Genomic DNA, 25,116 nt, shown 5'->3' with positions numbered 1-25,116 from the left:
AGTCTGCCTAAAGTGTTCACTTGGAAAAGGTAAAAATGAACCAGCCATGTGATGGGGAGTAGTTACAGCATCTAGAGTGATATATATATAGCCCCCTGCAGTCCTTGGCTGGAAAACAAAACGAGGTATTGGCCGCTCTCAAACGTCTGTGGGGTCTGCTTCTCAAGGAATCAACTCTTTTCCGAGCTACGATGAGAATGAGCGTCTAGCCTGTGATAATTTCCACCCTGGACCATGCTGTCACGTGCGTAAAACCAAGGTCCACTCCCGACCTCTCCCGTCCTGATCACCAGCCAGCACCACCAAACACGGGCTCTCCCTTTCCTGAGGGCTGGTCCTCGGTGTGAGCCTTCTCCTTCCCGTCAGAAGTCGTGTCTTGAAAGGATGGCTGCAGCTTCCGTCTGCCCTTGCTACCTCACTAAGAGAAACTACTTTATAAAGAGGATGGGATTTCAGGACTTAACACCTCAGAACGAGTAAACAGAATCCTCTTCCAAGGACATCTGTATGTTTATTTCTCCATGGAATATAACGTTTTCTATTCTGTCAGATGCCTGACCAGCTGGGGGTAAGTCTAGGAAGTCACTTCTTAGAGGGGAGGCATCTTGTCCTGATTTGTGCTGCCTTGAATGTCCTCTATCTCCCAAACCTTCCTTCTCAAAATTCATCACTCAGCTGGCCTGGTTAACACTTCCTTGGAGTAAACCCCATGTTCCAGGTTCTACTCCCTCCCTGCATTTCCCACAATGCCTTGTAGAGTGGATTCCGGCACCTCCCTCACTCGGCTGGAAGATCCTCGATGGCAGGTACGGTAGCTTTCATAGCTAGATCCCAGCCTCTTGCACAGTGATTCAATATGGAAGTAACAGTGATGAATATAGATAAAATATTACATATGAGAATTGTAAGTACTTTGCATGTGTGAATTTAATTAATCATCACAATATCCCTAAGTAGCAGATACTATTACTTATCTCCATTTTACAGAGGAGGAGACAGCATACAGAAAGGTTAATTAATTTTCCTATGGTCACACAGCTGATGAGTGCTAAAAACTAAATTCTAACTCAGTCTGGTTGTAGAGACTGTGCTTCATAAGTATATTCTTCGTTGCCTCTTTCAAAAACAATATCTATACACCTTGTATGTTAGTCAGTCAGCCGTGTCTGACTCTTTGCAACCCCATGGACTGTAGTTGGCCAGGTTCCTCTGTCCGCAGGATTCTCCAAGCAAGAATAATGGAGTGGGTGGCCATTTCCTTCTCCAGGGGATCTTCCCAACCCTGGGATCGAACCTGGGTTTCCTGCATTGCAGGGAGATTCTTTACTGTCTGAGCTACCAGGGAACCTTAAATATACTCAATAAATGTTTTCTGGAACAGATTTTTTATTTTAATATTCAGATGCGTCACTTAGAACCTGTAATGACCCAGGAAAATCTAGCTAATACCTTCCTATTTCCTTCTCTGTAATCTTAGCTTCTTCCCTTTGAGAACTGAAATTAAAAGGTCCCATAATCTGGATAGCACAATGCACGGATGTGTTAAATACATGTGAATTCCCTGTACCCACCAATGGGGTTAATTCTATTAGTGAGTTTCAGGCAATGAAAGCCCTATTAAAATGCAGGTTGCTAATTTTACCTGAGGTAATCATTTGGCCTATAATTACTATTGCCAACTATTATTAGTTTGTACATCAACGCATGCATATTCTTTGCCCAAAGCAAGGTCAGCCATACATGATACCATATCCATGGCAGGGGGCTTACTGTTGCAATCTTCTTTTGGATGTACATGAAGCACAGACAGGCCCTGAGGATGGCACGGAGATTGGGTCCAGTCTCCCCCAGTATAAGACCAGCAAAATGGGCTTGTCATCCTGCCAGGCCAAGAGAGCCAGACACTGTCATGTCCATGCTCACTGCTTAAACTGTCAAAGGGGAAAACAAGACTGACATTCAAGGACACTTACACATTAGGAAAAATTGTAATTGATAAACTGCTCCGAGCAGAGACAGGAGTCAAAGACAGAATCAAGAAGCTGGATTTCAACACACGTTTTCTTAGGGAACCTCTACCATACCTGGGGACTAAGAAGGGACTGGGAAAGCTCTTTGTCATTGTTATTTATTAAAGTACAACTGATATACAATACTATGTTGGTTTCACATGGACAGCACAGTGATTCGGGAGAGCTACTCTGGAAACCCAACCATAGCTGGCTTTGAAAGGAATATTATATCCGAAGAAGGCTGGACACTCATGGGAATCTTCGATACAAAGTTAGAGGGCATTTTTTAACATTTAAATTTACTTTCATGTATTAAAATTACAAAAACCTAAATTGGAGGATACAAATTGTATTCCTCATACTACTCACATAGTACAATTATCGTGTCAGTTTCAGGTATACAGCAAGATATATTCAGTTACTCTTTTCAGATTATTTTTCATTATAGGTTATTAAGATATTGAACATAGTTCCCTATGCTGTACAACAAATCCTTGCTGCTTATCTATTTTATGTATAGTAGTTTGCATCTGTTAATTTCATACTCCTAATGTATCCCTCCCCTCTGCCTTTCTCCTTCGGTAAACATAAATTTGTACTCTTAGTGTTTCTGTTTTGTATACAGATTCATTTGTATTATTTTATAGATTCCACATATAAGTGATATCACCTAATATTTCTCCTTCTGACTTACTTCACTTAGTATGAAAATCTCCAGGTATATCCATGTTGCAACAAATGGCATCATTTCACTCTTTTTTATGGCTGAGTAATATTCCATTGTGTGTATACACATATATGTATATACACACAGACACACATATGTCAAAATTAGAAGGCATCCTGATATGATAGCAGGAAAGAATGCACGTGTTGGAGCAAAGCTGACCTGTGCCAAATCCCTACGCTCATACTTATCAGTAGTATGGACTTCTGTAAGTATACTTGACTTTTAATTTCCTTATTTGTAAAGCAGATAATAATGCCTACCTGGGTGACACAGTGCAAACATTCACATTAACATATAATTATCAAGTCAGAGCTCAGCTAACACACAAATACTCATTGTGGTGCTAATGATTCATCCATTCTACTCTTCACATATTCCTTGAATTACTAAAACAGGCCAAACAGTATTCAAAGATTCAGAAAACAAACTGCCCCTGTCAGCAGGTATCAAATGAGGAAACAGACATTCAACTCACTACAAAACCACTACCAGCTACAGAACTCTGATATCATTACGTATATACACACACATAGAGGAAACACTTCGATAGGTGAGGAACTGTTGATGTTTTCACTCTGGAGGTAAGTACTTTGACTATGAGAGAGGGTGGTGATGGAGAGATGGATGAAGTGAGAATATGTTACGTCATGCTATGCCAAAATATATGGTCTTCTGATTTTCATTTTCTACATCTTAATTACTTCACATGCATTTTATTAATAAATTAGCCTAAGAAGGTGGGAAGGGGACCTGGCAATGACTAATTGCTCTAATCTTAATTAACTCTGCCTAGGAAAATTCCTATTCAACTCCAAGAAATAAAACAACACAGAATATAATTTGAGCATATGTAATGTGATCACTGCTCTTGGCTACCTAGAGATAAGACTTTACCACAACTGAGATAGTCCCCAATCACACAAGAACAATAAATATTCCAATAAATGTATCACTCTGTGTCCAAGTGTACAGTAGTCAGAACTCACACTGGCCAAAGTTTGATTCATTCCAATGCCGAGATAAAACCAGTCAAAGCTGTCTTGAAGAGTTTAAAAAATTTTTTTAAATTCTGTTCTGAATGTCAAAGGAGTACTTCAATCACTTTGCCTTTCTCATACTGAAGAGATAAAAAATAAGTGTATATCTTGGTTCAGTTAACACAAAGCCCTACTGTGTAAGTCTTCTAAAGAAGTTGGTACTCATGATCTTGGGCACAACAAAGGGTATGTACACTAGCTCTGGCCAGTTGTAGAAAAGATAACAACGTGATCATTTCACATTATCCAAAGCACACAAGACACAGAAAGGAGGCACTAAGTCTGCCACGACAATGTGAACTTTCTGAGAAGACAAGGTGAGCTGAACTAACGCATCCGGTTTAATAATTAGGTAACGTGCTCCTTTCAAAAGATGAAGAACAGGAGGGACCAGTAGAGATCTGCCAACAACCAGAGGCACCATAAGAACTCCCGTAAGGTGGCTATTTTTGAATGCTCTGTTGGGGATTTCTGTCCTCTTTAGTACCTTCCCATATTTTCAAACTTCTTACAATGAGCACAGAACATCCTTCTAAGTCAGAAAAAAAAATTTTTTTCACCCAAAAAACTACTTGGAATAGGCACAAATAAAGCTCTCCAGGCTCATTAGCTGTGTTGCTTTAACCATGCAGCCCACATGTGACTAAACGGGTGGAGAAGAGTGTGTCGGCTCCTAGACACCCTGTGTCAGCCCCTGCTAGCCCCTTGACTCCGTTTCTGGATGTTCTCCTGCTCAGAAGTTCCCAGCATTAAATAGGTGAATTAAATAAAATTTGATTTCACCCAAATCACACATCTAAAGGTGGAAAGACAGAACATATTTATAAGCTTACTTGAAGGTTTTGTGGGGTTTTTGTTTGTTTTTGGCTTGTTTGGTTTTTGCATATAGAGTATCTTAAAAACCTAACTTAGAGGCTTCCCTGGTGGCTCAGTGGTAAAGAATCCACCTGCCAATACAGGAGCCTCGGGGTTCAATCTCTGATCCTGGAAGATCCCACATGCTAAAGACAAACTAAGCCTGTGGGCCACAACGATTAAGCCTGTGCTGGAGCCCCGGAGCTGCAACTATGGAATCCCGAACTCCCTAGAGCCTTTGCTCCATAATGCGAATACAGCAGACCGCACCTAGAGAGTAATGTCTGCTTGCTGTAACTAGAGAAAAACCCACACAGCAACCAAGACCCAGCTCAGCCCAAAATAAATAAACTTAAAAAAAAATTATATATTAAAAACCCTAACTTAGAGCAGACACAGCCCTAGGTTAGGTTCTGAGAAGACATGGTAGAATAGTAAACTGCCTTTCACCTCTAAGGAGACAAAAATCAAGAAAAAAAAATTTTTTTAATAAAAAAATGAATTAAAATACTGTCTGACTGGTAGAAGAACAGAAGTGATGTCAAAGTATGGAAATAGAGCATTCAACAAGAAATTAATCTCTAGGAGTACAGAAGACTCGTGGACAGTGGTCTATAAAAAGAGTTCTGTTGAACAAGGAATATGAACAAGGGCCCAGAGATGGGAGCCAGCACAGCATGTTTGGGAAATGCTCAGTATTTGGATGTGGTATGAGTATCACTGTCCAAAACTGACTCAACAAGCCAAGGGATCATGGACCTACCACGTGTGTTGGTTTTCCAGGATTTTCAGGATTAGTTCCTATTTCTGGACAGTGTCTGATACTTTAGTTCTTTGCTGCTGCTGCTAAGTCACTTCAGTCGTGTCCCACTCTGTGTGACCCCATAGACGGCAGCCCATCAGTCTCCCCCGTGCTAACAGAACTGATAATGAAAGGTGTTCTAGGATAAGCTCAAGGGAAAAAGTCAGGGACCAACCAAGCTCTATGACCTTGGGCACTGCATTTAAACGCTGCAAATCCCAATGATCGTAGGTGGGCAAATAAAATGAGACTGGTTGGATAATTTCTAAGATACAATTTAGGTCAACAATTTATCAAATAGCTATTCAGTAAAAGACACCAGCTTCTGCTCCCAAGTGTCAAAGATGAACAAAACAAAGCCTGCTTTCAAAAACTGATACAAAATGTGAAGCAAAAGAGAAATAAACATACCTAAAAACAGCAGCATGAGGCAGGATGTGAGACATAAGAAAAGGAGAAAAGGCACAAGGCAAAGGAAATGATGAGACAATTTTGAAGCACAGCAGGGAGTCTGGATGAGGAGGAGGTACATGAAAGGGCAATGGGAGATGAAACCAGAAAAGTTCTTGGAAGAACACTTAACCCCAGACTAAAACACTCCCCGAGCATCTATGAAACTTTCATACATTACAAAGATGGCACTACAAATCATTAGAAAAAGGAGGGAGACCCCCCTCAATCAATGGTTCTGTGACAACTGGTTATTCACATGAAAGAATGAAATTAAATCCCTAACTCAAACTCTACACAGAAAAAAAAGAATCTATTCTGGATGGATTAAGGCATAAATATGAAAGAGCAAAATATAAAATTTTAGACTATAGAAGAATATGCTTCATGAGATTCAGGATTTCCTAAACATGACACAAAAGAGCATAAGACGACTGACAACTGATTACCATAAAATTAAAACCTGAGTTCATAAGAACATTAACAATTCAAGTCATCAGAAAATACCATTAAGTTAAAAAAAAACTGGAAGAAGTTCCAACCACATATGACATATTAAAGCTTATTAAAATACACACAGGCACACGCACACGCACGCACGCACGCACGCTTCCCAGGTGGCGCTAGTGGTAAAGAACTCACCGGCCAGTGCTGGAGAACGTGGGTTCGATCCCTGGGTCAGGAAGATCCCCTGCAGGAGGGCATGGCAACCACTCCAGTCTTCTGGCCTGGAGAATCCCCACAGACAGAGCAGCCTGGCGGGCTACAGTCCATAGAGTCACAAAGAGTTGGACAAAACTGAAGTGTCTTAGTATGTACACACACAGACACACACACACATTTGTGCACTTAAAACTCCTGTAATTCATTAAGACAAATAGAAAAAATGAGCAAAAGACTTGAGTAGGTGTTTATAGAAGAAATATAAATGGCAATGAAATAAATGAAACAATGTTTAACTTCATTAGTAATCAGGGATATGGAAATTAAGTCCATTCAGAGATAATCATATTATACCCACTAAATTAGCAGAAATCTCTAGGCCTGGAAATATTAACTGTTGGCTGATGTGAAGTGATGAGAACTCATCTTTGAAAAATGCTGTGGCTTATATGGAAATTCTAACATATTCATGCTCTGGGTCTTATTAATTTACTCTCAGATGAGAAACACTTGAAAAGTGGGTACCATTAGACATGTACATGAATGATCCCAGTAGCACTTTTCATAATAGAAAAAAAACAACCTGAAAATAAGCCAAATATCACTGAGAGTAAAATAAATAAGTCAATTATGGTTCAGTCATAGCAAAAAATATTGTAAAAGAGGGAAGTGATTCAATATAACATAGCTGAAAACTAATACTGGGTGAAAAAAGTAATTGCTGAAGACTATAAATATACGTCAAAAAGAAGCAAAAGTAAACTCTGTTTAGGAGCACCTACATATTTGTTTAAAATAGTTTTAAAGACCAGGAAATGATAAGCACAAAATTCAAGTAATATTATTTCTGAAGGAGAACCAGCAGGATGAGAATAAAGGAGAAACACAGAGATGAGTCAAGGGTTGATAACGTTCTATCAATATGGTAGTGAAGTGCAGATACCCATTTTGATTCTTTGAACTAAACTCATGTGCAATAATTGGTCACGAAATTATTTGATTTCACAGACAAAGAAAGATAGAACTTTTAAGAAACACTTGCTTTAGAAAGAATTGCTATGTCATAGTTCCTAAATTGGCAAAGAGGTACCAGCTGTTCCCACCCAACTCCGTCAACAACAATGGTGCCGATGGGGCCAGCCCAGCACTGTAAGAGGGACTATGCTGCCTTCATCCAACACCACGATGGGCACAGAGATATAACCCCACTTACAATTGTGATCACTTATCACTTATATCCTGGACCTAGGAGACGTTAGATGAGCGCTAGTAGGACTCTCCATTTGTGGCCCTTGAGTTTTTGTCGGAAGGGAAACATATGGTGCAACCTCCAACCCTGAGTTCTTAAAACTCTGTTCCTTTATTATATTATGTTTCTTATTTAATCACATCCTTTTGATCAATACCTCGGTTCCTCCATCCTAAAGACTGAAATGCTGAGTACCATTATCCAATGCCAGTCATCCAAGCTATTTGTGATCCCACATGAAAATCTAAGGCTTAATTTAACGGGGAGGAGAAACCTGGGTGGCCACCTTAATCCCTTACACTTTGCTATGACCAGGATTGTCAAATATCTTGTCTAAATCTCAAAGGAAAAACAAAAACGGGATCAGTTTCTACATTTGCTCGCAATCAATGCACCCACTAAACTAGTGGCTCTCAAACTTTGGTTCTCAAACTGAGACTCACCTGAGGAATTTAGAAACAGTATCAGTGGATCCTCTCCCCCCGAGATGCTGAGTAAATTTTTCTGAGATGGAGGTCTTGGCATCAGCTGATTGAGAACACGAAGATTAAATTTTCTCTTCAAAATTTAAATTACACACATACATATCTCTCTAAACAGAGGTGACGGTCAACATTTGGTGCTCATTTTTCAATCTACTATATTTCAATGAAACTGCTTAAATATTAAATATCAGTTTCAAACTTTAAAGCTAGTAGGCATACACACTCAAAGCACTTCTCTGTCATATTTTCACTTAACCTGGGTGACAATATCACAGAGGTCAGCATTTCTACCAGTTTGGAAAAAGAAAAGGTAGGGGGCAGGCAGGGGGTCCTTTGGGTGATGGCTGGGAATTTGCAGCTTTAAAACCTAATCATCATTTCCAGCAGCAAGAACCTTCACTGATAACTGCTAAAAATAACCGAACCCTGAATATTTTGACACCTAATCTCCAAGAATCAGAAGTTTCCCACACCCTCCATGTCTAACACTTTCCCAACAAGGTGGCTTCAACATGAATAATCATTACAGAGTCACTGGAGTCTATAAGCCCCAGCTCAACTACAGGGATTGTTTTTTGCAAGTTACTGTGGCCATCAGAGATGCAAAATTCACTATAAGATAAAGATCCATGGGACTTCTCTGGACCACAGCCGTGGTCCAGAGGTTAGCACTCAGATTCCAGTGCAGAGGGTGAGGATTCAATACCTGGTCAGGGAACTAAAATTCCACATGAGATTCCACTGCAGAGGGTGAGGATTCAATACCTGGTCAGGGAACTAAAATTCCACATGCCACAATGTGCGGCGAAAAATAAAAACTACCAGAGATGACAAGAAGGGGAAGCAACTGAGGCTTTCAAAATTACATCCAGTCACTCTCTTTGGATCCAAATTCATGACCTTTTGAGGGTATCACTGGCAACTTGCTACCAGCCTCAAAAATCTTTCTTTTAAGAAGTACAAGTCAACTTGCTGTGTTGAATCGTTCAGTTGTGTCCGACTCTTTTCAACCCCATGGACTGGAGCCCACCTCTGTCCATGGGGATTCTCCAGGTAAAAACAATGGAGTGAGTGGCCATGCCCTCCTCCAGGGGATCCTCCCGACCCAGGGATCGAAACCAGGCCTCCCACATTGCAGGTGGATTCTTTACCGTCTGAGCCACCAGGGAAGCCCAAGAATACTGGAGTGGGTAGCCTTTTCCAGGGGACTTTCCTACCCAGGAAGTCTATTACTTGCGCACATTTAGAATCTGCTCCATCTAGCGGTCCTCTAAGCACCCAACCTCTGAATCCATCTGAATTAACACCACCTCATCACAATGGACAAAGCTCACCCTTACAACTGGAAAGTGTTACCTTCTCACCACACCTGAATATCCAGATTTAAATAGGGAAACATGGAAAGTGGAAGCAGTTTCCTTATCCAGAGAAGAATTAGGAGTTGTGTGGCAAATATTAACACTCAAGTTATTTCCTTGGATAAAGCATGAGGTTTTCTCTTCTAACTCTTGGCAGTAACATCACATAGTCTGAGCCAAAGAGAAGCGACTATCTTCATCCTATGTACAGAATTTTTAATAATCACACTTAGAACATATTTAGGGTCTTCTAGTGAATTCATGCTGACTGAACAAAATTTTTACCAAAGATGCAGAAGGTATTGGAACAAAAGCTTGACTCACCCTAAATTTCATAAAAACACAAAACCAATCTATGCTGTAGATACAGGAAATGTAATATAGATAATAATGTAATACAATATTCATTAGCTCTGCTACAATAAACTGTGAGCCCCTTAAACCACAGCCTCATCATTCTAAGATTCAGAACAGCACCAAAGATGAAAAATCTACCCTATTTCAAAGGTATTTAGAAAAACAAAAATTTTGAACGAAAGGGAAACATCCTTTAACAGCAGGGTGAAATAATCAATAGGCTTTAGTCTCAGGGTATCACTCTTTTGAATTCCTTGGTGCCTCTATTGATTGTGATTGTTATTATGGATCCAAAAAGGAAAAGAGGCAAGAACACTAAGAAAATGAAGATCTGGGTTCATAGGCAAACATTCATAGAAATGACCTCCTACAAGGCAAGTAATCTATGCTGCTTCTTTAGACCTCAGTTGCTTATGCAGAGATCTGAGCTTCAGCATAGACATTTTGGGATTTCCCTGGTGGCTCAGATGGTAAAGAATTCGTCTGAAATTCAGGAGACCCAGGTTCAGTCCCTGGGTGGGGAAGATCCCCTGGAGAAGGAAATGGCAACCCACTCCAGTATTCTTGCCTGGAGAATTCCAGACAGAGGAGCCTGGCAGGCTACAATTTATGGGGTCACAAAGAGTTGGACACAATTGAGCAACTATCACTCACTCACTAGACATGTTAGTGATTTTATGATGCTTCTTTACAAATAGGATGCAGCTGCACATAGAAACTTACTGATCAAATTAATGTTTATCATGTGTTAAATACAAAGCCACTCGCATGCTTTCGATCTTCTGCTTTTAGACAACGCTCCTCAAATGCTAACGGAATTTCTCTAGACAGGAAAAAGACCAATTCTGTACAAACTGGGTTGGCCAAAACGTTTGGATATGGGAAAACTTGAACAAACGTTTTGGACGACCAAATATATAGACTGCTGTATCAAAACCTCACGGGGATAGCAAACCTAAAAACGACAATGGATACACACACACACACAAAGAAAAAGCAACCCAAACTAAAAGATGGTCATCAAATTCCAAGAAAACGAAAGAAGAAAGGAAGACAACAGACAACACTCCTCCACAAAGCTATAAAAAGCTTTATTAGAAGAGCTCAAAGACCATCATTGAAATGAAGACCAACTGATTCCCTGATCCTTTAAATCTAATAAAAGGTGGCAGAAGTCCTTATCTTGAGACAAATTGGAAGGTTGAGTGCTGTATCTTGTGACTTTTGTTTGAATTAAAGGCGTTTTACTAAAATAACTTGAAAAAGGTTCAAATCTAGAAATTTACCATGAAATAGCATATAGATGGCTGCTGCTAAAAAATAAAAAGTCAGCCTAGCAATTGTGGGTCCATGCGCCCAACTGGACAACAATGGGCTGCCGTGGATGGATTCTAACCCACTCGGCCCTTTTCCACACTCATCCTACTTCTGCTGCTGGAGTTGCACATGCATGTAATAGTTTACAACCACTGATTTAAGAGAAATTCATATGTAAAAACCACACTTCTCTTACTGATGATTCTTGAAAACACTTGAGCCAAGGCTCACCAACAACAGTCCTGAAGTCCTACTAACTTGCCCTAAAAATTCTTTCGGAGTACTTGTTATTGAAGGTTTTGACACATTTGAAATACCATGAAATGCCTCCTGATATGCCAAAAATACTGTGAAGAAATGGTACTTAAAACAACCAGGTAGCATCATACAATAATATTAGAGCAAGAAGGAAGTCTGATGATAATGCTGTCTCTTCTCATTTTAAAAATAAAAGAACCAGAGGAAAAAAAGTGACCTTTGCAGGACATGCAGCCTTTAATCTGCAGCCCACCACACTGCTTAAATAGGAAGGCAGGGTTTGGGGGTTTTTTTGGCCACGCCACATGGTACGTGGGATCTTAGTTCCCTGACCAGGAATCAAACCCGTGCCCCCTGCAGTGGAAGATTCCTAACTACTGGACCGCCAGAGCAGTCCCAGGAAGGCAGTTTTGACTTGGTGAGGAGACAGGCAACAAGAGGAGACTGAGAGTTGGGGGTTGGATGGAAAAGATCAGGGAGAAGGCAAGAAACGGGGCACTCAAATTAAGAACCTGACGATCAAGTCAAAACTGTGTCTCCGTCTCAAGTTTAAGTGTTATTAATGGCATTTAAATTAATAGCATAGAACTTTAATGATGTAAGTTTGCAATGATGATATATGACATTCTACTAACATATAATACATACATACAGATATCTGCACATTAAGGCACTTATCCCCTTGACAATTATTAATAATTGAGAGCACAAGTGATGGTGTTGTCTGCTGCAGGATATGATAGGGGAGGGCTGTCTTTTCACATTGCTCTCCAAGATGGATGTGCACTTCAAGCTGTCTGCTAAACTTGCGATAATAGCCAATGGGTTTTAGTTGTCATTTTTGTATTTGGGATGGGCAGGTAGGGTTTTATGTTTATGTTCTCTTTGCTCCAAGGTGAAAAAAAAAAGACAAATTTTTTAAAACCATTCTTTCTTTAAAGCAAACCCCCCAAACACTTACATCCCCCCACACACCTAACACTGACAAAACCTGTGAACCTCCTGATTGCCTTTCTTTTTTTTTGAAGGGAGATAACTTTGGAAGTTTCCTGATGCAAGCTTCTGGCAATCACTACAGCTGCAGGTCCGCACGCGGAGGGAGATACAAGGGTTGACTATTCAGATGAAGGACAGTTACAATTTTCCCAGCTCCTTTCAAAAGGCTTACAACACATATATTTCTCCAGCAAAGAATTTTATTTTGTGGTCTGTATTTTTTTTTCTATTTATTTTTCAAACATAGAGGAGATAGTTCTTAAAGACACACTGATGAAAATTATTATTGCAAGTCCAAATACACGTTTCAGTTCAGCTCAGTCACTCAGTCATGTCCGACTCTTTGCGACCCCATGGACTACAGCACGCCAGGCTTCCCTATCCATTACCAACTCTCGGAGATTACTCAAACTCGTGTCCATTGAGTCAGTGATGCCATCCAACCATCTCATCCTCTGTCGTCCCCTTCTCCTCCTAGATAACTTCCAGGTACAAATCAAAAGGAGAAGACAATGGCACCCCACTCCAGTACTCTTGCCTGGAAAATCCCATGGATGGAGGAGCCTGGTAGGCTGCAGTTCATAGGGTTGTGAAGAGTCAGACACGACTGAGCGACTTCCCTTTCACTTTTCACTTTTATGCATTGGAGAAGGAAATGACAACCCACTCCAGTGTTCTTGCCTGGAGAATCCCAGAGATGGGGGAGCCTAGTGGGCTGCCGTCTATGGGGTCACGCAGAGTCGGACACGACTGAAGTGACGCAGCAGCAGCACAAATCAAAAGACTTTAATCTTATCTCTAAACTGTATACAGAGAGTAAAAAGCACAGGATTACTGGGTTGGCCCAAAGGTTCGTTTGAAAACTATGAACAGACCTTTCGGCCAACCCAATAATAATAAACAATATATTTAGAGAGAGATTCAGATTAAGAAGTCAGGACGGTATTTCTAAAGAGTGCTTTGTGCCTATAGTGACATCTTTAAAATAAAACCTCAGAAGAACAAACTGTGATGTTACTTTAATGAACTAAACTTTAATCCCTTTAAGAAATTTAGTTAGCAAATTCCTCAGGATAGTTTACATGCCACTGAGGCCATACTACAGTACGTGTGTGTGCTCAGTCACTCAGGCGTGGCCTACTCTTTACGACCCCATGGACTGTAGCCCGCCAGGCTCCTCGGTCCACGGGGATTCTCCAGGCAAGGATACCGGAGTGGGTTGCCATGTCCTCCTCCAGGGGATCCTCCCAACTCAGAGATCAAATCCAGGTCTCCTGCACTGCAGGCGGATTCTTTACCATCTGAGCCAACCAGGGAAGACCAAGAATACTGGAGTGGGCAGCCTATCCCTTCTCCAGGGGATCTCCACCCAGGAACTGAACTGGGGTCTCCTGCATTGCAGGCAGATTCTTTACCAGCTGAGCTAACAGGGAAGCACATACGACGGTACACAGTATACTATTTTTCATATATTCACCATTTTACTTGCCTCTGTCACTCCTGACACCTTTCCACTTGTTCCCTTTCCCAGATGGGACCACTTATGTTCATAACCATGAGAAACATACCACCACATAAACCAAGAAGTCAACAGGTATCACTGAAATTTTTTACTCATTTATTTCTCCTTCTATCACACCTGTTTGTGGATTCCCAGTCCTGTCTCAAAAGTAGTACGAGCAGAATGTTGTAAGGTCCAACTTAAGTGCCATCAACCTATTTGGTACCAAAATAAATAGAACAGACTGACAAGGTAGTCAGAAAGTCCCAGAAACCATTTGGAGACTCGGCATCTGGTCCTAATGCTATTTATGACTCTGTCCAGCCTTGGGTGGGAAAAAAAGTCTCTAAACCTTAATTTCATCATCTGTTCCATATCAGGGTGGATGTAAAAATACAAAACTATCCCAACTGTGAATGGACCTAAAAATGTGAAATTGCATGCAAATGAATTATTCAAAACAGCCCTCCGTGATAGTGTCACATCTTACACTTAATCATCTTTTTAGAATAACATATCCAGGAGTGTGGGGCTTCCCTGGTGGTTCAGCAGCGAAGAATCTGCCTGCAATGCAGGAGTTGCAGGTTTGATCCTTGGATTGGGAAGATTTCCCTGAAGGACAGCACGGCAACCCACTCCAATATTCTTGCCTGGAGAATCCCATGAACAGAGGAGCCTGGAGGGCTACAGTCCATAGGGTTGCAAAGAGTCAGACACGACTGAAACAACTTAGCATGCACACATGCAATCCAGGAATGTAGGCTTTACAATCTGTTGTGGGGGGGGGGGGGTGATATATGTAAAACCCTGTTACAGTTATTTATTTATGGCAACTAAATTTTCCTGAGTATTTTATCACAGTATTGAGTAAATTTTAGAAATGGTATCTTTATTATTATTTATACCTTAACATAATAAGGTTAAAGTAAAAAAGATTGTTTAGCATGTGTTATGGGACCAGCCCTGCCAGTGCTGGGTTAAGTAACATTAAGCGAGACGGCCACTGCCAAGTAGACACAGCAAAGGAGGACCCAAAACCTCCTCCCACATGTCAGGATCCAGTTGCTTGGGGAGCATATGCACCCCACATGAACATTCCTCTGCTTTTGTTTTTAACCAGCTGTCTCTGTTCAACCTCTCCCTTCAGTACAGCCTCACTTTCAATATCCTGAACTCGGGATCATTTTTAAGTACAGCACAAATCAAGAGATACGATAAGATGAAAGAGGTGGAAAAGGTCCTTATTCAACAAAACTCTGGAAATTGTTCAACTTCTGGGGGACTCAGTTTCTTCTTAATGGACTAGGCACAGACATAAGTCCTCCATTACTTCAAAACAAAACCCAAGCCTTTGAAAATATTACACCCATCATTCCAAATGCTGGAAGCAAGACACGAATCTCCAACAGAATGGGGCTCTCCCTGAATGTTTTGTAAGTGGTTCTACATTTCTCTGTGTTAAAACTGACATCTGTCTTTGCCTATTCGTCTATCAGCATTTTTGCAATACTCTTACATAGGACTCTACTTCATACTGTCTTCCAAGTGAAAAGCAATACTGAAAATTAAAAACAAAATTTTTTTCTTTATCTTGAATTACTACCATCCCTGACCTGCTACTCAAAGTATGGTCAGACAGTGTTATCTGGAAGTTTGTCAGAAAATCTCAGGCCCCTCCCCAGATTTAGGGAATCCGAATGTACATTTTAACAAGATGTGCATTCAAATGTACATTAACATTTGAAAAGCCCTGATTTGTGTGTTTCAAATATTACCAGCTTAGCTTTCATAACCCGTGATCATTTGGTTTCCCTTCCTCTTCCAGGAGATTTTATTAAATTAAATTCAAATAAAGACGGTAACTACTAAATAGGTACTGTGACGAGGCAGGAACCACCAATCTCAGGAAAACAACGCCACAAAATGTGCCACAAATTTCTTTTAGAGGCAAATCTTCTCATCCAACATTCAGTAAATACACTTGCTTTTATAGTAAAATCTATGAATGACATTAAGCCTAGTCATCCCAATGTTGGTTGGTCCCTTGAAGTCATCAGGATTTCTTTGCTTTAACCTCTAGTATCTCCTGCTCCCTATGACTGTCTGTCAAATCACTTACCTTCGGGGGATGTCTGCAATGTCATTTTCCCTTGGACTTACCTGATTGAAAAGTTACACCATTCAGTGGAAATGAAACAACACATCTTGTGAAACCCATCCTGAGTCAAATTCCATGGTGCTGCAGTGAAATTACCCCATATGCTTCCTCCCATCCTTATAAGCCAAGTTCCAGCGAAAGCATATAGAGTGTCAAGGTCTCTCATTCTGGGGAGAGAGGCTCTTTAGCACTTTATGAACCAGAAATCTGGGGGCAGAAAGTCAATACCTGCTTTAAGTGAGGCTGTAACTGACCTCACTTGGAAGACAGCTTTTGGCTTCCGGCCTCCTTAATTAGGAAGGAAACTGTCAGAAGAAACTGATCATACAGGAGAAACAGAGGCCTCCCTGAACTCCTGTCCTCTTGGAAACAGTATTAAGAAACATTTGACAACGTGAAACATCAGGGAACAGTTTACATCCTGTCGTGGTCTAACGTAAGCCGACAAGTGGACTCCACGTCTGATTTCTACTTTAGCCCCATCAACACAACCCTAATTTTTCTGCCCCTAATTTCTTAGTCCAGGGAAATCCAGAGAAGGTGGGGGTGTGGAGAACAACATACGCGGTCCCCACCGTCCTGTGCACAAATCCACTTTTCAAAGAAATCCTCCAGAAGCAGGAGAGAGTGAGCCGTGGATTTCTAAGGCGGTCCAAACTGAATACAAGAACATCCGCCTAATTTCTGCCCGTTATCTACGCACAGCATGTGTACGCGCACAATAAGAGCAGACAACGCAATGTGGTACCAAACAATTAAAAGTTCTTCTCAAAGTGGAGATGCAAAACAGAACGAATCTCTCTCTTCTATAAATGAATCGAGCCATCTGCCTCGCAGAAGCAGCAGCAGGAGTACCCAAAACAGCAGAAACAGCAACCTCTGGTGTTAACAATCTAGTCTCGAATCTCATGCTTCACATTTCCCCGGCAAACAAGGCTAAAAATACAAGACAGGCAACAAATAGTCTCTTGGGATCTGCCGTTCCATGGATGGCGTATTCAATCAGAGCAATATTTTGTGCTGAAATTCAAAATTGGGGGTGGGGGGGTGGGCAAGCTATCACATTAGAAGCTGGCGCTCGGAATTTTAAGTGTGAATCTGATCCCAAAGTATATTAAGCTGAATGGTGAGAGGGTGGCTGTTTCCATACAACATAAATCTCTGAGATGTAGCTGAATACATTTATAGATTTATTTAAGCTCCTCTAAATTCTTCTGCAAATCTCATAGTTAGAGAGATAATTTTAGCCCTCGTGTCACCAAAATATCAGAGCCGTTTTGCTTTCGGCACAGCTCAGAAAAGCCTCTTTGCCGTGGGCTCTGGAGCAGGACTGCGTGGGTTCAAATCCAGGCACCGCCACAGAATAAACTCCGTGGCCTTGAGCAAGGAATCTGACCTCTCTGTCTTAATTTGTTCTCCTGTCTTAAACAGAAAAATCTTAAGAGCGCTCACTTCAAAGACTTATTTTAAGCATTCTATGAGTTAACACATGTAAAACTCTTTAGAGTAATTAACGAAGGTGCGAGTGCATGCCCAACTCTTTGAGACTATGGACTGTAGCCCACCAGGCTCCTCTGTCCATGGGATTCTCCAGACCAAGAACACTGGAGGGGGTTGCCATTTCCTCCTCCAGGGATCATCCCCGATCCAGGGATCAAACCCACATCTCTTGCATTGGCAGGAGGATTCTTTACCACTGAGCCACCAGGGAAGCTCGTAAATACAGTCACTACTAGTATTATTTAATATTCAAGCAAGGCTGCAAAAACACCTTCTCTTAAAGAACAGGCACGATATAAAGAGTAGCAGCAACACTATGATAGGTCTCCTGCCAATGGCGGGCACTGAACACACTAGCGGGTGAGCAGCTAAGTGCCCTGACCTCGAGCCTGTGGCCAAGAATGACGGAAGACAGCTCCCTTTGGTTATTCGAGACTGTTTGTTCATGAAGGCAGTTGAGTAAGGACGACAGAAGAAAAGATAACAACGCAGTGGGTCAAGTGGTACCACCCAATGAAAGGGACAATCAGAATTCATGGCTGAGGTGTAACAAGAAGGGGGACACGCTCTGGCTCTGTGAACACCTGTGTCTGCCCGTTAAGAAGACATCCTGTAACACCACCATCACCTTCCATGTGATGGAATAAGTCTTTCTTCGTACACCTGTCTTTGGGATTAGACTATAACCCCTATAGTCTTGGTCTCCAGCCTCCATATTTAAAAAGAAGACAGACCCAAGGAAGTGATATCAAATTTCATGAACTCCTGAACAGGCAATTTCTTGAGAAACCTTGAAAGCTGGCAATACTTTAGGCTGAGTCCTTATTTGGTGGATGGAAGATGGTGAAAAGTTTGAGTCATTGAGGCAACAGGAAAGGGTTTCCCCAACTACTGAGACTACAGGGTATGGACCTACCAGTCCCACTTAGAGAGTTTTGATGGAACTCACTGAGGATTCCTGGGGTTCCACAGGTTTTCCCAGCCTGCAGGGTACCACTTAAACCACAGACAGGTCACTCAAAGACTGAGAAGAATGGAAGGCTGACATTACTATTTTTCCTAGTAAGAATATTAAAAAAAAAAAAAATGGTGACAGGTGCTGCTATTATATGGCCAGGTAAAAACAATGAAATTTCTTAACAACTGAAATACTTAAAGAGATTTCCTGAGCTGAAGCCTTTGTTGGGTAGGAAAAGAATGTGTCACTGGACTGCTCAAACTAAGAGCACAATCCAAGAGTCACAAAAAGAAAATCCCATCGAGAAATAGGGAGAAAAGGCTCTTTTTTCATAGCCCTCTGTGGAGGGGCGGATTTTGGAGGAAAAAGCAACAGAAGGCAGGGCAGGGGAGGCAGTAATAATGTTTATTAAGGAGAAAGTGAATATGGATTTAAAACTGTAGGAATGAGGGAGGTAAATAGATTTAAGTATGCACAAACCACATGACCTACTATGCCCATAAAGCAGACGTGTATTTCTCTTGCCCTTAACACATTGCTACGGTTACGGTAAGGAAGATTGCATTGTCCAGAACAATTTTTTAAAGAAACTGGGTGAAAGCTCAGCCTATCTGAGATCATCTCCCTCCCTGCCTTCAGACTGAGAAATCTCCTAAGTACAGTATCTAACAGAGGAATTACAACCAGATCAACAGCGGCGCTCCTTTTTTTCAAAGAACAAAAACAAATCAGTGTGACAACATGATGGGGATTCAATTAGCACTTGGCAGGTCATGAACAACTTTTAAATCACTTTTCTTTTAAGTTGGAAAGTGTTAAAATATACGGTAATCATGGTACCCAAGTGCCTTCCTTACAGTATGCTCTCGAGCAGGAACATAAATCTGAAGACGTCAGTCTAACTTACAAAGAAGAGAACCAGAACGTAGTTTCTTCAGGCAGTCTGTTGCCCCAAGTATCTTCCTCTTTGAGGACATTCAAAGCCAATCATCTGAAATCTCATTCCGATTTTCAGACGGTTTTACTTTAAATATGGAGTGAAAGAAAAGGGGAGGGAATTGAGTTGGTACAATCGTCTTGGAAACAAATATAGCTAATTGTAAAGAAATGGCTACTGAATTGTTGAATAGTATTATATAGTCAAAGTCAAGAGCATAGTTCTGTCTATCCTGTTGTTTAGGGAAGGCAGAGAAGCTTGGCTCAAAACAATGTGCAAAGAAGATTCACAAAAAAACTATTTACTTGGGAAAGTAAGAAAGACATGAGGCCAACCCCAGAGACAAAACTTAGCAAACACGTCCCCAGGGGGACCTCATCTTGCTTTCAATGAAAGGGCACCTTCCTGGGCTGGGAGAACTGAAGTAACATTGAAACCCACCCTTTGTTCTGAAAAACTCTTACTTGTGCCCACCTGTCCCAAGTCAGGTGCATGCGGCTTCCCAGATTTTGCAGCCTGTTTACTGCTCATTTCTTGGGGAATCTCTGACAGGTGCTAAAGGTAATGGGCTTGCTGCCCCAGCAAGTAAAATACTACAAGGGAAATATTAATCAGATGTACAGCTCCACTCCATGTGTCTTAAACATTACTATGATCTGCGCAAGACATTTGTTGTAAATAAGCCTGCAGAGTGTACAGTATGTTTTCCAGGAGTCCTCCGAAGAACAGCTTGCCGACAAGAGGTGCTAGCCTTAGTTTCACAGCCAGCAAAACTCCATCCAAGAGGCTTTTTGGCAGGTCCGCACCTCTTGTTTCAAGCTAGATTCAAGACAGACCCGTCAACCAAATTCCAAAGGTCAGTATGTGGCATCAGTCACTCTTAGGTACTCAGCATAGAATAGCAAGTGGAAACTCAGACATTTAAAATCAACATTCAGGACAGAAAAGGCCCACTTTCCCCCAGAACAGTGTATTAAAAACAACTCAGAGCTGACTTTGCAAGGAGGCATTCTCCGTAGTAAATTAAATGGCTGAAGCTTGTGCTTCTTCCAGCAAGGAAAAGAACTATGCTCCCCACCATCAGTGTGTGCAATCACTGGCTCATTTTTAAGCCTTTTCTGCTTTTTAAAAAGCCTACTCCATTGGGGGAGGGGGGGGGGACTTTTCAGGAAATGAAATGCAAATAGTCACTGAACAGGATCATAAAACGGGAAAAACCTCTATCCACCTTTTTTTTAATTCTTCATTCCAGGCAGCAAAACTGCTTTTAACACACCGTTAGCTTTTTGAATGATACTGGTTCTTTTATGATCATCCTCAAGCCTTTCCACCCTTTTCTGTCTCGCGGCTACTCACAGCATGTTCGAGGGAAATGAGGTGGGCAGGTCAGTTTCACCTCTCGACAGACCAGCGTTAGGTAAGTCACTGAACGTGATTTACAAATTCTAAGCCTAATGGATGACACCCAGGAAATAAAGAAAGGTAAAGAAGAGCGGGAAGGAGAAGCTTCCTGGTGATTCCAAAGGTAAAAGGCACAGTCCTCAAGCTATGCGTAACCCTGCCTCTGATCACCTTCAAACAAGTCCGCGGGTTTTAAATTGATGCTCCCCGTCCTCGCTCAAGGTGGAGCTGAAACCAGTTGTAAAATTTCTCTCTGCTGGAGTCCTATGGAACCAGGAAAAACGGGGTCTACGTTTCTAAGTAGAAAGAAGCAGCGGCTTCCCTGCCTCTCAGGGGCCCCGGCTGGCGAGTTCCCGGGCAAGAGCCGGCACCCGGTAGGGAAACCAGACGCCGGGTGACCGGCCTCGGGCCAACTGCTAACCCGGCCGGGCACTGCAGGCGCAGGTACGCGCGGCCCGCGCATGCAGCTTTCCCGGGCACACGGCGGCCTTCTCGAAAGATAGCCCAGTGCTGCCCACGACCTCGGGCTGCTGTCGCCCAAGGCGAGTCGAGCTTCGCGGACCTCAACCTAGGTGCTGCTCCCCAAAGGGAAAAGGCGCGATCTCCATTCAAGCCCACCCTACCGAGTCTCCCAGTACCCGGTCCCTTCTCCCCAGGAGCTCTCGGACACCCCTCCGGGTGCCCACCCGAGAACGGGCTCGCTTCGGAAGGAAGTGGAGTGGACTCGAGAGAGCGAGACTGGAGTGAAGAGAGCGGCGGACTCCAGTCTGCAGCAATTGGGGAGGGCTCGGAAAAGGGAGCGAACGAAGAGAATCGAGGCAGGGTAGGGGCCCAGCGGTCCCAGCAACCTGTAGGATTGCAGCTGATCGCAAACTTGGGGTGGGAGACAGACAGTGGTCCCCTCGGAGGTCCTCCACCCGAGAGCCACCCCTTGCGCTCCGCGCGCGCGGGGAGGTGCAGGACGCAACTTGGGAAGCCAAGGCCATCGGTGCGGGTCCCGATCGGTCGCCTCCCCCCGTCCCACCCCCCCGCCCGCTGGGCCCCGCGCTTACCTCGGGCAGCCGCAGCCCCCGCCGCCCAGAAGCAGAGCCCCAGCCAAGGGAGCCACCGGCGCGCCCCTCCAGCGCCTCTTCCTGCGGCGGCCGCTCTCCCCATACTGCTCGCCCCGCTTAGGAGTACAGGTCCTCTTCCGCGCCCCGGGAAAGGCTCGGCGAACCAGGGGGGCCGAGGAGAGTGGGTCCCGGGGGTCTTCAGCGAGTGACTGTTCCACGGCCGCTCCCTACAGCAGCGGGGCAGGGCGCTCCGAGCCGCGGCGCGCTGGGCACCCAGAGGATGCGCGCGTCCCCATAGCCTCCCACGGCGGGGCGACCGACGCCGCCGCGGTCACTGCCGGAGTCGCCCGCCTTCCCTTCTGCACTGCTCGCGAACAGCTCTCCCGCCGCCGCCGGGATCCGGACTAGGGAGGTAAGGAGGGAACCCGCATCCCTAATGAGACCCCCGTGGCCGCGCCTTCTCCTCCCCTCCGAGCGGCAGCCAATGAGCCGGGCCGGGGCGGGGCGGCGGGAGGGGCGGGGGCGGCCGGCCGCGCGGCGCTGGGTGGGGCGGGCGGCGGGAGGCGCAGGTGAGCCCCGCGGCGGCTGCGCGCAGCCCCCCGCCCCGCCCCAGGTTCCCGCACGCTCCGCGAAAAAGCCTCGGCTCAGCGAGCGCGAACGCGGGGCCTGAGCGGGGCTCGCGGAGGTCACGCGTGCTCCAAAGATGCGAGCAGAGCCGGCGGGCCTCTTAGAGGCGAACCCGGCGCAGAAAGATGTGAGCATCTCGGCAGCCTGAGTCTCCTGCTTCCTGGAAACCACTGTTTTGTTCAACTTTGAGCCCTTTCGCAGCCCTGCCTCTCTAGCTTCCATTTTTAAAAATCAAATCAGGCAACACTCTTGAAGCATTAAAAAAAAAAGACTCAAATGCCAAGTGGGGGAAAAAAATATCACTGGAATAAACCCATTATTGCGCTAGGCGAAATATGCAAGGATGTATAGAAAGCGGTGGGGGATCATGGGTGCCCTCGGAGGATGTGATTGAGTTTTTTTTCTCCCCCAATTTCCTTGTCTGTGGTTCTAGTCACCCTGGAATCCCCCCAACTTTTCAGAAAGCTACCTCGTTTCTGACAGCTCCTGTTTTGTTTTAATCTGGGCCCTGGCAATTGCCTTTCTCCTGAGCATCAGGGAAAGGCAGACGTGCTGGGCCTTTGTAAGAAGGAAAGAAGACTTTTCTTAAAATTGTGGTTTGTTTTGAATAGACTGTCAAATCTTTATTTAACTGCTTTTGAAAGTACCTTGTGGTTGCCTCTTAGTCTCCCTCCTGCAGAAGGAGTCATTTGAGAGACACTGCCTTGGGGCCACACAGTTTCAGAGCAAAGAACACCCCTGGGGGTTTGGCCCTGAGTTCAAGGCTGCATAGGCAAGGCATCTCATTCTCTCGCAGTATTGAGCCTCTCCCCGCCAAATGGTATCTAAGCTGGTCAGAATGTGTGTCCCCTTTTGCTTGGTGGATCCAAAAGAAAATGAAGTCTTGGTTTGAAAGAAAGACAAAGTTGTCAACGGCTCCCCACTGCCTACATTCAACATCGATACAGTACTTTTACAAAATCCATCTCTCTGGTCAAGTTGTTACCTGCTTCCCAACACCTTTCTCGGGAGAATAAAGGGTTTAAAGCGAGGTAATTGTTCTGGATGAGGTAATTGCGATAGATAGCTTTCTTCCGAGGAAAAAGAGGATGATAGGGCAAAAAGATTGATTCCTTGATAAGCTCGCACGCCATGCCTCTCCGGAGTGCCACCAGACACGTGACTGTCAGCAATCGCTTCCTCACATCCTCTTGCCGCTCAATAAAAGGTTTGGGACCTGGTCAAGAAAACCAAGCTCTGGGGAATGAAGGCTTGGAAACAAAGACTGATGTGGGACTGGCCAGGGACTCGTCTGAAAATCTCTTTAGAATCTTGGTAAATGACGGTTTTGTCCTTTTCCTCTGAGAAGGTGAATTGGGAATTAATCTACCAAATATGCTTTACCTGTCTCCTGGAAAATAGTCATTCATCCTCCAACTTTCCTTATTCTTCAAGACTATGTGACAGGTATATCACAAATGAGTATTTTCTTTAAAAAAAAAGAAAGAAAAAGGAATGACTGTTTCTCTGAGATAGTATTTAACTACTGTTGACTTCAAAGGGGTGCAAAAGTATAATAATTTTATTTTGAAAAAATATGTAGGAAATAGATGAGCTAATAAGGTTAACAGGTGAGATTAATAAGTCAAGTAGAATTGGGATGACAATTAAGAGAGGACAGAAACTAAGAATCTTTGAGTGCATACCTTGCTCAGTATGTGTACATTACATATGGACATGTATATGTTATGTGTTCATATATTTGTTGTATATAAATATATATTATATATTTTTGTTTTTGTTGTTTCAGAAAAGAACCAAACTCTGGAAGTTGGGTACTATTATCCCTGCTGGGCAGGTAGTCAAGCTGAGTAGATAGTGATTGGCTCAAGGTCACATACCGTGACTCAGCTGGTAAAGAATTGGTCTGCAATGCAGGAGACCTAGGTCCAATCCCTGGGTTGGAAAGATCCCCTGGAGAAGGAAAAGGCTACCCACTCCAGTATCCTGGCCTGGAGAATTCCATGGACTGTATGAACCATGGGGTCACAAAGAGTCGGACACGACTGAGTGACTTTCATTCACTCACTCACATAACTACGTGGCTGACCATCAAGAATGAGGCACCAGTTTGAACAATTCTAAACCCAATATAAAGCCTGAGGTTGTGTCTAGTCTGTCAGGTTTACCAGAGATAGACCTCCTGCCTCATTTTCTTCAATACTGTTTAACTATTGGGTTGGGAGAGGTGGGGTCTTCAGTATTACGACACATCACAGACCATGTATTCATTTTAGGTCCTGTGTTAATTATGTTCTACATCTCAATACACCCTCTGTTAATCTAACTCTGGCTATTTTATAAGATGCATGAATCATACTCCGTTCCATTTGGAGAACCACCCATACCCATTTGGAAAAGCACACTGAGCGGT

General features: G+C 43.2%; 1 protein-coding gene across 1 annotated transcript in view; it reads right to left on the bottom strand.

The window, feature by feature from the left end:
• The window catches only part of UNC5D (unc-5 netrin receptor D), a 647,189-nt gene extending 624,678 nt beyond the window's left edge, over positions 1 to 22,511 (bottom strand). Inside the window, exon 1 of the mRNA XM_069572893.1 lies at positions 22,077 to 22,511. Coding sequence (XP_069428994.1) covers positions 22,077 to 22,179 — 103 coding nt within the window. The 5' untranslated portion in view covers positions 22,180 to 22,511. The remainder of the gene's footprint in view (positions 1 to 22,076) is intronic.
• Between the last annotated feature and the right edge of the window lie 2,605 nt (positions 22,512 to 25,116).

The sequence above is a fragment of the Ovis canadensis genome, chromosome 26 (genome assembly GCF_042477335.2).
Source record: "Ovis canadensis isolate MfBH-ARS-UI-01 breed Bighorn chromosome 26, ARS-UI_OviCan_v2, whole genome shotgun sequence".
Lineage (NCBI taxonomy): Eukaryota > Metazoa > Chordata > Mammalia > Artiodactyla > Bovidae > Ovis > Ovis canadensis.
The sequence above is the reverse complement of the archived record's forward strand: the minus strand, read 5'-3'. Positions and strand labels throughout refer to the sequence as shown.